Source organism: Drosophila santomea, chromosome 3L (genome assembly GCF_016746245.2).
Source record: "Drosophila santomea strain STO CAGO 1482 chromosome 3L, Prin_Dsan_1.1, whole genome shotgun sequence".
NCBI lineage: Eukaryota > Metazoa > Arthropoda > Insecta > Diptera > Drosophilidae > Drosophila > Drosophila santomea.
In genome coordinates this window covers 20,689,280-20,703,666 of record NC_053018.2, presented here as the reverse complement: position 1 = coordinate 20,703,666, position 14,387 = coordinate 20,689,280, and the positions used below count along the sequence as shown (strand labels likewise).

Below are 14,387 nucleotides of genomic sequence, written 5' to 3'. Positions count from 1 at the left end.
AAAGTTCTTTGTTTCGTTTCTTCTTCCTATATCTTTATCATTTTGGACACTAGAGTTTCAGCAAATAATTTGATAATTATCAAGCGACTTTATTCATCTCTTCTCAGTTTTTTTTTTTTTAGTTCGATATTATTATTTTACTTAAGGAAGCTTTTGTAACGCGTTTAGAGTTGTCCTAAAACTAAAAGCAAACAACTTAAGGGGTCGCCATAGCTGTGATACAACCATTAAGTATATCATTTCTATTAGTCCTCTCATAGTTTTTGAGCAATAACTAGTCTAAAGCCGCAAATAATATGAATATAAATAAAGTCTCCGTCTTCGTCTCAGTTCGGAAAATGTCTATATTTCTGCAGATTTCAATATTTTAACTTTTGGAAAGGTACTGCCGCAGCTGTTGGCTAAAAACAAAACCCTGTGTATTGGTAAAACACAAAAATATATAACAAATTAACTAGTTATCGATAAAACACAAGAATTTTCTCTACACAAGCCGTTTAAAAGTTCAGTCTATTGTTTAGAGGCACGCCCGCATGCAACACCACCAAAGGGAAATCTTTCTGTACACATTCTTGCATATTTAATGTGGATTGGTAACATCGAGCCGGTTGTGAACGATGAAGCGGCAAAAATTAGCGGCGAAATTAAAGCCTAAGAAATCGGCTCAGGAGCTTATTTCGCTTCATCATTTACAAACAACTTGAATTAGGTTTTGCCTGTTATATTGTTCTTATCTTAAGTTTCGAACCAATACGTATTTGGTACCAATCATAAGTTAATTGTATCTTTAAAATGCCTTGCCAAACTAAAATGTGAATAACAGGCCGAATTTATCCAATAACCTTTTACCTCCCCAACCATTTGCAATTGATTTTCAGGTCTTTTTCTGTGGTGCTCTCTTTTTCTCCCAGTGTGTCTATCTGTCTGTTTGTCGGTTGGTCACGCTGTTCAGTTGTGGTCATCGTAGGCCTAGGCAAACATTGGCTCAATATCAGTTAACTCTACTCGTACCCAGTCCCCAATACCAGTACATATGTATATGAGTGTCCTGGATGCAGGACATCGGGTACGTGCAGTCGGCAGCAGCGAGGACACTTGCTGGCCCACTCGCTCGCTACATCGCTCTCAATCTCTCCATTTCTAAACACAAATCTAAAACAAAAGCTATGCCCGAAAATGCAGAAGTTTTGTTGATGAGTAGAGTCCTGTGCAGTGTAGTGTGTGTGTGTCGTGTGATCCCTTTTTGTGGACTTTTCCTGTGTGAGGTGAGGTGAGTGTTTGCCGTTTGTAACAAATGTTAAACAAAATCAAGAATAAAAATAAGAAGAGTCTAGATTAAAAACGAAAAACATACACGCTATATTTAAATGTTGATAATAATAATAATATAATAATAATTATTACACACAAAACGCAAGGAAAAACATGTGTTTTCGTTTTCATTTAGTTACTTAAGCTGCTCAATATGCTCAACAAAAAATTAAGTCTACAACTCGTATATAATTTTCATGCTTTTGCCGTTGCTTTTAAAAATATTGATTTTGTTTCCTCCTCATCATATCGTCTTCTTCTGGCTTTTTGTTATGTATATATAGTTTATATATGTATTATATATATGTAGAATTCGGTGGCAGCAGTTCTGGCCCGCCGCCTACCCTCGTTTTTAATGTAATAAAAATTATTTTACTCGAAAGATTGTATTTTTTGTTTAGTTTTTGTTTTTTGTTAACATAATTTCAACATTTTTTTGAAGGTTTTTTGTTTGCTTGTAGTACAATTTCTTAAAGAACGTTTGTTTGTTGGTGTTTTCTCCGTTTTGATGATTTGTTTGTTGTATTTTTTTTTACGTTTTTACTATAATAGTGTTGTATTTATAATAGTTTCTTGCTTGTTTTGCCTTTTTACATTGGGAATCTGCGGATGGTCTCATCGAAGTAGTCCCAGCAGGATCTGGATCAGTAGCGTGCCTCGTCATCATCGGTATTGGAGTTGGAATCATCGCAGTCCTCGTCGTCATCATCATTTGAATCCGAGCTGTCCGAACTGTCATCCGAGTTACTCACATTCTGTTGTTGCTGTGAATGTGGCTGCTGTAAATTATGCTGCTGATGTGGCTGCTGCTGCTGCTGCTGGGGATAGTGTCTTTGCTTTTGCTGCTTCTGTTCTATCGTCTCCACGGCATGATGTTGCCTCCTCTGCTGCTCAGCTAACCTGGCTGCCGCCCCCGCCGCAGCTGGATCGGGCGCTGGAGGAATAACCACTTCCGAGGGCGCCACCGCCGTCGTGCCACTCATCAAAGTCTTGTCATAGTCCATCACCAGCTGCTTGATGTGAGCCAGCTTAGCGTGCAGATAATCGAACCGCTGCTTGTCCTCTCCGATGGTACGATCGTTATTGATCCGCTCGTACTCGCAGACAATCTGCCGCTTGATGTGATCGTAATCCCCGTATCCGTTGTCGCAGCGCCTAGCGCTCTCTAGACGCTCGGATAAGTCCTGGAAACGATTGCGCACATCCTCGACCCTCGTCAGTAGCTTGCGGTACTCATCGTAGTCGCTTTCGAATTCAGTCTTGTAACGCCGCCGCACCTCCAGCGTCTGGATGGGCACGTATTGGCTGAAGTCGTAGCGCGGCATAGAGGATGAGTCCGCCTCCGCGGTGGCATGGGCATAGGCATGGGCAGCAGCAGCCAACTGCTGCGAGGGTGATGGATGCTTGGCTTGCTGATGGTAATTATTATGTTGCTGCTGCGGCGCCTGCTGCTGTTGCACCTGCTGCTGTTTCTGGTGCTGATTCTGCTGCTGGAGGGACGATCGCGAGTTGGACGAGGCTGACGACAAGGGTGGCGGCACCTGCTGATAGCCGGAATTAGAAGCACTGGCACTTCTTTGACGCTGGCCATTCGATCCACCACTAGGACCACTGTTACTCGTCCTTTTCTTGCTGTTAGAGGCCGCATGTTGCCCGTTTTTGCTGTTGTACGAGTTGTAGTCGCTCTGCTGGGGCGGCATACGCTGTTTGCTGGAACCGGAAGCGGATCCAGAGGCGACCGCCGGCACAAAACTAGCCGCAAGCTTCGGTGGCGTCGTTGAAGATGAGGCGGATGAGGATTTGGTGCTGCTGCGGTTTGACGACATTGACGCCGTTGTCCGCTGGCGATCCTGTTGCGTCTCATAGCCACTGGAGCTGCTTGAATTGCTGCCCGTAGAGTTCCGCTTATCCTTGTTGTTGCCTCCATTGCTGGTGCCCGCCAACGAGGAGCTGCCTCGCCTACTATTACTACTGTTGCTTCTCGGATGATGCTGCTGTTCCATAGATGGCTGCGTCGCCGCTGCCGTGGAGCTCATAAACTCTTCCATGTTATCCAGCACATTGTAGCTAAGGTCACTTGTGCTGTGATCATCCAATGGACCAGGCTGGCGTTGGGGCGGCGTATAGCGGTTCCGATTGGATGCAGAGGAACCCAGGGACATCGATACCGCGCCAGAAGAGTAAGACGTCCCCGAGGGCGGAGTGTCCTTCTTGTAGTGACTGATGCGCTGCTTCTTGGGCTGAACAGTGCTGAACATGGTCTCGTCGTACTCGAGGCTGGTCCGCTTCATGCCTCCACCGCCTGCGCCCCCTCCGACTCCTCCGGGACCACTATTACTTGAAGGCGGTGGCGGACTGCCTGTGTGCGTCGATGTAGGACTCTGGCCGGACGTTGAACTGCCCGCATCTGAACTCATTGGCGGTGTCAGATTTTGCGGCTTGCGTCGCTTTAGCTGCTGCACCTCCTGTTCGCTAAAAAAGGGCCAGTTCTCGTCCACATCGTTCCACATCTGGCGACGCAGATTGTACGTGTTGTGCGACATGGTGCTAATGTCCATGAGTATGTTGGTGATCTGGTTACGCTCCCTATCCCGGATGCCCTCGTTTTTCAGCCGTGCAAAGAGCTCAGGCTTCTTGAAGGCCTTAAGGGCCAGTAGATGGATAAGCCGTTCGCGTATATTGCGCCTGGACACATCCGACATCTTGTTGCCGCCCGACGACTTGTTATTGGCACTCCTGGAGGACGAAGAGGAGTTGGAGGAGGTGAGGCCTCCGCTTGGCATCTTGTTGCGTGAGGAGATGGCTGTTGAGGAAGGCGCACCTGATACTCCTACTGTCATCGAGTCTCTTGGCGAGCTGCCGCTTAGGTTATTGTAGCCCTGCGAGATGCCGTTGGCGAATGTGGAAGCTAGCGAGGAGGCTGCTCCACCACCATAGCGACCACCACCAACGCCAGAGCCATTGACTGTGCCGCTGGCGCCCAGCGTGCTGGGATTGGGCGAACGCGAGGCAAACGCGCTAGCGGAGCTGCTGGATCCTACGCCTAGGCCATTAAATGGCGATGAACCTAACTTACGACTATGGTTGTTGCTATTAAAACTATTGCTGCTGCTGTTGTTGTTCCCACTGTTGTTGCTGTTGCTGTGATGATGAAATGCTGTCGTCGTCAAACCGGAGTTGGAGGAGGAGAAGGCTGAGGCGGTGGAGGCGGATACGGAGGAGGATTGGATTGCTGATGGCGGCTTCTTCACCTTACGCCCGATATCCGACTGATTCGGCTTAATTTCCCTGATGCACTTGCTCTTCTCCGTCTCCTCGGCAATGGCCATTTTTTCGCGTGTCGTATCGTAGACATCGTCATTGGCATTGATTCGCATTCGCAGGGTGACCGCTCCGAGGACTCCGAGGCTTTGTTGCTGCTGCTGAACACACTCAAGCGTTCCCTCCATATTGTTGATGGTGAAATCAAATTTTCGGCCACCACCTCCTCCTCCTGCTCCGGTCGCGTTGCTGCTATTGCCATTACCATTAGGGATGCCATTAGCATCCGTCGCTGGTCGCGGGAACTGGATGACACCCGTGTTGCCCACAAATTGGATTTTGGCCCTTTGGCCTGGTTGCAGGCGCTTGGCGTTGTCATCGCGCTGATATTCCTCGATCGCACGGAAGGCAGAATCGGTGAGCTTGACGATGATGTACTCCTTGCTATCATCGGTGTAACGGTGGCTCTGAGACATTCCATAATTGCCGGTCGATAGTGCATTGGGCAGGCATTTCGTTGACGCAATCGAATTGGTCATAACGTGCGCGCAGCTAGCCGCCAATTAGATAGCAATTAGATAGCCCCTCGATCGTTTCCGGAAAATGGATTATGATGGATCGGATCAGTAGTAGTTGTTGTTTGGAAGGTTGCACTTGGTTGTGTTGGCTGGGCCAGCTTGGAAATCGTGGAAGGGGCTGGGCTGTGCTGGTTTTTGTTGTCTGGAAGGTGGTCGACGGTTTCGTTGATCTCGTGAAAAGGACGGGAAGCACTCGTTGTGGAAGTCGAGTTGGGTAAGCTGCCACTGGAAGTTCCCCTCTCCTGGATGCTTATGTTTTTTGTAGTTATTGTTGATTCTGTGCAAATATTGCTTGAATTTAGTATGTTGTAATCGTAACGGAAATTTACGTTGTTGCTAAGACGTGACACACATGCACAGCGCTCTCTTATTAACTGACACAACTAAACTAACTTTAAAGGCTCTCTTTTTCGATGACTATTAAAGCTAAGCTTATATGAAAAATTTTCTTTTTTAACGAATGCAGGCTCTCTTTGTATTTGCTGTAAGAATTTCACTTCCGTATGGCAAACGCAAAAATGTTTAAATTTTACACTTTCAAAAAGTCATATTCTCTCTCTCTCTCTCGCTCGCTCGATCGCTCTCTTTGTATGTGTTGCTTGCACATAACACAATTTCTTTTGTTAAATAATATGGTATTTTAATTGGGTTAAGGTAGGCATGTATTTTTGCTCTCTTGTCCCTGTTTTTGTTGCTTCTTTTTAATGTTACCACTGAGCGAGGGAGGTGGGGGAAGGCTACTACTTTGCTCTCCTCTCTCACTGTTGCTTTTGTTGCTATTTTTTATTATTTAGTTGAAAGTGCCGCAAGCAGCGACTCCTGCGCCAGGTGTCAATATCTGAGTGCGAACGTGTGTCGCATGCTCTTTCTCTCTCTTGCTCACAATCGCCTTCTGTTTGCCTGGATGATGGTGTTTATATATATGTAAGAGAGCACCTCAGGTCATAAGCAAAATCAAAGACAGAAAATCAATGCTCTGCTTCGCTCGCACACGTCCGTGACTGGCCTCACGCTCTCTCACTCGTTCATACGGCGATCGTAGCAAGAGCGTTGAAGCGAGACAACTGCTGGTTTGATTGGCTTCTCTGCGACTCTTGTTGTTTTTGTCAATTTTGTTGTTGCTGCTGCTCGATCTTTTTTTCTTTTCGCTTTTTCGCTAAAAATCATCTGTGTTTGTACGCTGATTTTTATATATTTTACTGGCACTGACTCTGCTTATTATATTTTTTAGTTGCACATAGATACATAAGTACGTTTTTGCCTATCGCAGTGTGCACTGACACACGCATACTTGTACACTTTAGTCTTTGCACACGCACACTAAATTTCAGCACTTTAAATATTGTTTGATTTTAATGCCTTTTAACCACTTTTTGTGCTTCTTTTGTATTGGCTGGCGGACACACATAATACATATATCTATATCTAAATTATACGTACGCTCTACGCGTATGCGACACTTTTAATCAAGACATTTTTGGTCAAGTGAATTTTGTTGTACTTTTATTTGGAGAACTGTTTGGAATTTATCAAGTGGATTTTGTGTTTTTTAAGTGCAGTTTTTGGCTGCCTTCTCTTCTTTTGTAGTACGTCTGTGTGTGCCAAGGTATCTTAATCGACGTACAAAAGGTATCTGCTAAATGAAATCGAAACGAGTTGCTTTCAAGTGGTTGCCCGTCGATTGCTGCTGATGTTGTTGTTGTTGCTACTGCTGCTGCTGCTGCTCTCTTTGCACTCGTTTATTACAAGCGAGAGAGCGGAAGTAGCGAGTGGAAGATCACTTTGCTCTTAACCTGACCACTCTCGCTCTCTGGATTCTCTCTTTTTTTATACGTACGTGCCTTGTATCACTTGCCGTATAATTTGTTGTTTTTGTTTTTGCCAGTCAGGCAAAGCCAGGCAGAAATGAAAACAAGTTTGCAATATTTTAATGTGCGCACTTGGCACTCGTCAATCTCTTAATTTTGGCTCTCTTTTTGCGCGTGTGAGCTTTTTGTGATCTGGGCACGTCTTAGCAAATGGAAAAAATAAGATAGACTAGGCTTACTTTTTGGTTGTGTGTGTTTGTTTTTTTGCTGGAAAACTGCAGGCGGTACTATAATAATAATAATTCAGCTTAGTGGCGGATTAAAAAGCAAACAGTCACGGGCGTACTTACAATTGATTATGTATTCTTTTAAAAAACAGATTGGTTTTGCTGTTAAAACAGCTGTTTTGCCACCTGTATGCCCCCACACCACGTCACACGTAGTAGTTTGTGCTGCTCTCCCTCTCTCGCTCCGCTCTCTTTATCGCTGCAGCGAAGAAGTTCCAACAAAACAGAAATAAAAACAGCACGACTGCAACAACCGTGTGCCAGTCGCAATCAGCTGTTTTTAACGCTCACTCGCTCTGTTCTCTCGCCGCAGCAGTGTTGGTAAATGCGTGTTATCGATTTGGTGGTCTGGACTTATCGGTCAATCGAGATATAAGCGTTATATTTTTGGACGTTGACTTCTTGTTGCTGCAAAATTGTGACCAATTTTAGTATAAAATCACGTCTATGGCTTCGTTTGGCATACTTGTGAGTTGATTGTTGCTATACTGTGCGAGCGTGTGTGTATTGTTGATTTCTGTTCCGTTGCCTTGTTACTGCTTTGACTTAATTTCACTCTGCACTTTGGTAATAAAAAAAGGAAAACACTTTAGAATTTTATTTTTGCTTTGCACTTGAGATAGTATTTTTTTCCACTCTCCCGTTGATCAATTTTTTGGGTTTTTTTTGCTTGTTTTGCGTTACGCGTTCGCGATCATACGTTTTCCACGCTCAGCTGTTTTGTGTTTACGTTACTCGCTCTGTCATCTCGTTGCTCTCACTCCCGCTTCACTACTCTTTCTCAAACTCAAGGTTCTCTTAGCAAAAAGAGCGCGAGTACAGAGCACGCGACATTCGCTGTCATAATTTAGCCCGACGTTGTTGTTTTTGGTATTTTTTGTTCACTTTTGACATTTTTGCATACGAAAATTTTCCGCTTTCGGGTAGATTTACCATAGCGCAGATCTTCTAACTTTTAAGTACTGTAAGTGTGCTAGTATGTGTGCGTGAGTTTGTTTTGAGTGTTCGCATTTTCGTCGTGCCCGTTTTTTGTTAAATAAAGTGTGCCTGGCTTATCTCAGTTTTTGTTTTTTCTTTAGAAATTTTAAGCCACATACTCGCACACATACTCACTAACACGCGCGTATATGTACGTAGGTAGGTGTACTTGTGTATTCACAATGAAACTACATTTCTATTTCGTTTTCCCCATACCAGCGGCTAAAAGTAAGGTAAAATAGTCAAGGGCGCACACCTGCCCTTGGGAGTAAAGGAGAAAGAAGCATACAGCATACAGCATACAGAGAGCAACAAGATAGGAAAATCCGAAAATGCTACACCATAATGTTGCTTACCATAACAATCCAAACCCTTATTTTGCCAATGATAAGAAATCAGTTTGTAGCTACATTTTAGCTCTACAATTAAACATATTTAAATTTAATTAATAGGAAAAATAAATAATAATAGATGTGGAACGACATTTATGAAAATTAAGACTCAAATTCGGGTCTAATTTGAGTACAATTAACGTATGTATTCCGTAACTGGGTTTGAAAATATTGATTAGACTACTGGACTGGTTTTTTACACAAAATAAAATACAAAAATATATGAACAAATACAATAATACCCGTGATTATTATTTCCTATTCCACTGCTTTTCTTATATTTTTAAAATGTGTATATCTTTTCTTTGCCTCAAGTGTAACTACAATGATGTCCCTGGACGCCCTGGTAACAATAAAAATCGCCGCCAACTTTAAACAAATTAGCTGAAATATATTCAAACTGTGCATATAAAACAGCGGAGTCGCTGCGCAGGCAGCATAATATAATTTCAAGTTTCGTTTTTGTTCAAATAGCATTGAGGGAAAAACGCCGAGAGGCCAATGCACTGCGACAGCACAAAGTGAGTTAAGGAGAGGAGTGCGCAGGGATGGGAAAAGGTGGCACGGGGTCAGGGGGCAAGGGAAAGGCAAAAGGAAATGCGAGGACCTCGACAACAGCTGGCCGCAGGAAGTAAGAGCCATAAACCGCCAAGGAACCCAGGAAAAAGGAAAACAAAGAAGAAGTAGGAAAAGCACGATCCCGAATATAATATACTTAGCAATCAGTAGAGCACACATTGTAAATCATGACTGATAAAGGTAGAGTATGTTTCTCTTTCTAGTTCCATTATATTAATAATAAAAAGTGTAAATTTTTTTAAAATTCAATTTTATAAATGACCAAAATGTTTCTCAACAAATTTTCAAATAATATTTTTTAATGAATAATTTTACGGTTAAGATTTTTTAACCAATTCGATAAAAAAAAGTTACTTGTAGTTAAATCTGCTTAGTTCCGTCAAAGACATATACCCTCGTTCGCTGCGAGGTGCAATAATTGGAAACTTTGTGAAAAGATGGTGGAAAACGTGTGCAATGGAATGCTCAAGAGAAGACAAAACACGCACATGCTCTGGAACGTGAACACGCTTCCCTAAACCCGCCGCACAATCCAAACCAATCCAATCCATTCCTCTAGGTGCATGCACATCATACATACACATGTAAAAATGTATAATCTCACGGTTGAAAAATAGATGACACACTCGTACGTACACACGAATGTATGTACATTGTGTAATGTATATATCTACACACTTCTGTTCGTGGAACGTTGCAGCTGTCAGCTGTGCACGAGCAGTTTTCTTTGTGCTATACTTCTTTACAGAAACGAGCGAGGTAGTGATAACAATGTTCAATGAGGAAATGGGGCAGAAAGAACATGAAACTCATCGGAGACAGGCCTCTCTGCTTCTTTTCCATATACATACAGCAGTTCTGGGGGTGTACCTTATGGGAAATCTTTGCAGATCGCCAGGGTTGCCACCTACAATCGCACACAGTCACCAGAACAATTGATCGATATAAAACGACCGACCAGGGCTCCTTCATAAAGATGAAGAAAAGCGAACGTTTGCTATCAGAAGAAATAAAATAGGAGCTCGTTATCAGAAAGTGGATGAAAGTATTATAAAAAACGCATAAGTAGAGAGATTGTGAGAAAGTTTGCACTTGCAGTAGGAGTGATTTCCAAAAGTAACTATAAATCACATTTCAGTCGTGCATTTGCAAAAAAACGACCAAGCATCCTAACTCACCTAGAACCTGCATAAATGCAGGTTTGTTATTAATTTCATATATTTCATATATTCATATTAATTTCATATATTTCATATATTCATATTAATTTCATATATTTCATATATTCATATTCATTTCTTTCTTTCTGCGAAACTCATAAAATTCAAGTTAATTATTGTGCACATGACGACCATTAATAATACGTAAACCCTTGCGAATTGAAGTTGAACTTTTATTAGCAGTATTTTAAACATGAAATTGAAACAGACTGTAGTCAACAACTTTAAAATAAATTTTCTTGAAACATTCAAACCGTTTAATTCTCGCCTTAATACTTCATTTACTAATACTCTAAAAAGCAAAAATTACAAAAGTAAGTGATGTTAAAATCGGAACTGGTCTGAGAGTACTTTGCACATACTAAAAGTTGAAGAGAAATTTAATAAAAATGCACCAAACGGGGCGCTACAACGATTATATATGTATGTATATATGTAATCGGGTAAGTAAGTATATTGAGGGTATACGAGTGTGCGTAGTGAATAATCAATTGCCGGAGCAGGCGATAATGGTGCAAACCGATCTGGGAATCGGACAGTTGGGGAACTTATGGGGCAAGCGATTCCGTGCAAACCGACGCACGCCTTATTGGTAATTGCCCACATGGGAATCCCAAATGCCTTGGACATTGAACGACCTAACAAACATATATATTTCCTATTGTTTTTCGCCATATCGGTACATTTTAAAAAAACGGAGAGAAAGATCGAGCAGAGAGAACCGAATCTCATATACCCACATCTATTTTATATAATAAAATGGCAATATTATAAAATGGTCTATTTATAGTCCAGAAAAACGACAACAAAAACGCCAGAGAAGGCAGCACCCACAACACAAAATGCGCTCTGAGCATTTGTTTAAGTGTGTGAGTCACACAACACATCGAGTGGGAAATATTTCACGATAAAAAGTAAAAATAAAAAGGTGCTAAATGCCGTCGTACCTCACTCGAAGTTCAGATGCCGTTTGCCGGGGTTAATTTTCAACAGTGTTCCACCGATGCAAAGATTGTTTATCTAAATAATCGGTGAACAAATACAAATCATATCGGAAGCACTAATATGGAGGCTTAAACATAATTATTAAGCCATAAAGTTCAATAACTAGGTTATTGAGCATTATTGTTATTATTGTGAGCATTTGTGTCATAGAACTAATTGAAATTATATAGATTAACTTCAATGATCTTTAAAATACGAAGTGGAATCAATTAGGGGTATATTATATGCTTTTAAATGCCACTAAAAACTTTACCGAAGGCTTAGAAACTGTTATCGGTTCAACGAAGCGAACTTTAAACAATCTAATTGTACAATCAACAGAGTTAACTACAACAATTACTGGTATATAAAATAATTATAATTCTGACGCAGACATTAGGCGTGCTTCCTAAATGGTTCTCAAGAAAGCAATTACATGTTATGTGTAGAATACAAAGCGCGTTTCAAGGATGCACTTAAGTTTAATTTCTTAAAAATACTAATAACCTATGATTCACAATTCGTCCTAAGCTTATCAAAAGGCACTGAACTCTCTGTGATATATAACCAACAGCAGCCACAAAATATATCGAGATCAAGCAGTACAGTTCGTACATTGAACTTGTAGCCCGTCCAAATTCTCGATTCAAAATGACAAATACAAAAAGGAGCTGCTAACAGCTGAAGAATCAATACTGCTGTTCGTTCAACGACCGATCATTGCATAATTCCGATTTGCTTTTTTATAGCGTAAAAGTGAAACGGAAATGCGTAAAGCTTTCAATACTGCTGATATAGTATATGAAGAGTTACGAAAAACATTGACCGTGAATTGGCATAAATTGAAATTTCAACGTACGCCCGACATAGGGTGCTCCGCGATTAGATTAGGTACTTTGCTTGTATTAAAGAGCTTATTTACGTGACAACCTTATCTGCGAAGACAAAAAACATAAAAAAGCAAACACACCAAGTCGATGGATAAAGAAAGCTTTTACCCAGCTGTTCGAAATATAGAAGATCGGATTCAAACAACACAAGCAACCAAACCACTTTGAAGTGTGTTTTCTACGAAGCGTGTATTAATGAGCCTGCTGCCTCTCCCGTAGAATCTGGTTTTTGAAACCGATCAGCCGGACAAGAAACAGCCACGAAAACAAATAAACTCGACAATAAAAGGCAATTTAAATTTAAACAGAAAAACACCGAAGAAGGGGGAGTCAAGCAAACAAAACTATCGGGACACGTTTTCATTTGGTTTTTACGCTGCCTTTGGCGGTAACACGTTTTCAGTTAATATTAGAATTAATCTAGGGCGTTGCCAGAAAATGGGTACTGGACAAATATGGGCCCAGCTAGCAGTGGGAATAACGGATATAGGTCAAATAAATAACTTAACAGGCTCACTAGTTCGAAATGAACCAGAATAAAAAAAAATATTTTTAAATGTAAAAATAAGGGCTTGTCTAGCGCGTAAGCGTTAGAGTGGTCGTTCGTGGCCAATATGTTAGCATCAGTCTTTGAAGTCTGCATGCTAATTTCAACTTTCTAGGATTTATGGTTCTTCAGATCTTGACGTTCATACGGGCGGACACAGCCAGATCGACTCGGCTAGTTATCCTGTGAACAATATATACTTTATAGCGTCGGAAACGCTTCCTTTGACCTGTTGCATACTTTTCAACGAATGTAGTATAACCTACGCTTTTAACCTACGATTAACGGGGATAACAAAAAAAAGCCCAAATCTTGGGATTTTTTTTTTGGATTTTTTTTTTTTTTTTTTTTAATTTGTTTCGTTGTAAGTTTTTCGACCGATCTGGTGATTGGCCAGATGCGTAGATTTTTGGAATTACATGTAATATATGTGATATTTACAACCCGACATGGAAAATATTTAACATTTAATTTCAATACAACCTTGTACAATATTGCTCAACCCACCGACTTAACGTTAAACTTAAAGTCAGAATAAATCTTTGGCCTAAAAAATCCCCTAAAATGATGCCCGTTGCTAACTGGTGTTCGTTAATCACTTGGCTCTATTCAATTTTAATAATAATTAAGCCTCTTTGATTTTCAAGAAAAGACGAAAATAAATAAATAAAGCACTTTAGAAGTGGCGCAGCGGAGGCAAAACTTATTTAAATTTCGAATAAAAGTTTTTATATGTGGTTTCGTAACGCAAAGTCGTCGTCGATTGGCAGCCAGTGCGATATCTTCAGCACACATACATATGCATGCTAATCAACGGAAAGCAAAAAGCACCAACAAATAACACCCAAAAGGCCCGAAAGACTGGAAAACCCGATACGAAACATGGCCAACTCAAGTGGCCAAGTGATGGAGTAGAGTGTAGTGTGGAGTGGTGTGGGGTATTGAGATGGGATGAGATGGGGTGGGGTGTTGATGGTGTTTCGACTAGAAGGCTTCGGCATTCAAAAAAAGAAACACAACCAGACCAGAGTTTCGGATTCGATACGATCCATTCCGTGCCGCGAAGAGTGATCGGCAGCGATGGTTTGGCTTCGTTTGCTTCGAAAACTTGTCTTCCCAGATTCAGTTCGGATTTCTTCTTCTTATCGGAGCAGCGCCAAGACGCGACCGACAACACCAAAACACACGAAACGTGAAAGGAGGTATCCATTAAGTCGAAGTTGATAATACACTTAGCGTTATGTACAACATAAAATTACCAAAGCTCGAATTGGATACCTTTTTGAAGCACCAGGCTGTCATACTTGTAATGGCAGAATTGATATTTAAAAGAATGAATGAAAGCGAAAATGTTCCACAAAATGGGTGCATACTTTGATATACCCCCGTGATACCCTATTTCAGAGTATTCATGAAAAAGAAACAGCGGTAAGCAGCAGTGTTGGCAATTTGGAACTGGACTACAAACGGACTTGAAAGAAACCAAATAACAACAACAACCACACCAACAATAACAACCACCAACGGAGCGAGTCGCGATTGCCGACTGGTA

General features: G+C 41.6%; 2 protein-coding genes across 2 annotated transcripts in view; both read right to left on the bottom strand.

Moving 5' to 3' along the window:
- LOC120448782 (chromodomain-helicase-DNA-binding protein Mi-2 homolog) overlaps nt 1–14,387 on the bottom strand; it is a 28,366-nt gene that overhangs the window by 7,340 nt on the left and 6,639 nt on the right. The gene's annotated exons all lie outside the window — the stretch shown is intronic.
- Nucleotides 1,336–7,450, bottom strand: LOC120448785 (RNA polymerase II elongation factor Ell). The gene is made up of 3 exons (XM_039630974.2): nt 7,309–7,450; nt 7,198–7,245; nt 1,336–5,427 (listed from the first exon to the last, which is right to left on the bottom strand). Exon 3 carries the CDS (start codon nt 5,109–5,111, stop codon nt 1,956–1,958), a length of 3,156 nt encoding a protein of 1,051 aa, XP_039486908.1. The 5' UTR covers nt 5,112–5,427; nt 7,198–7,245; nt 7,309–7,450; the 3' UTR covers nt 1,336–1,955.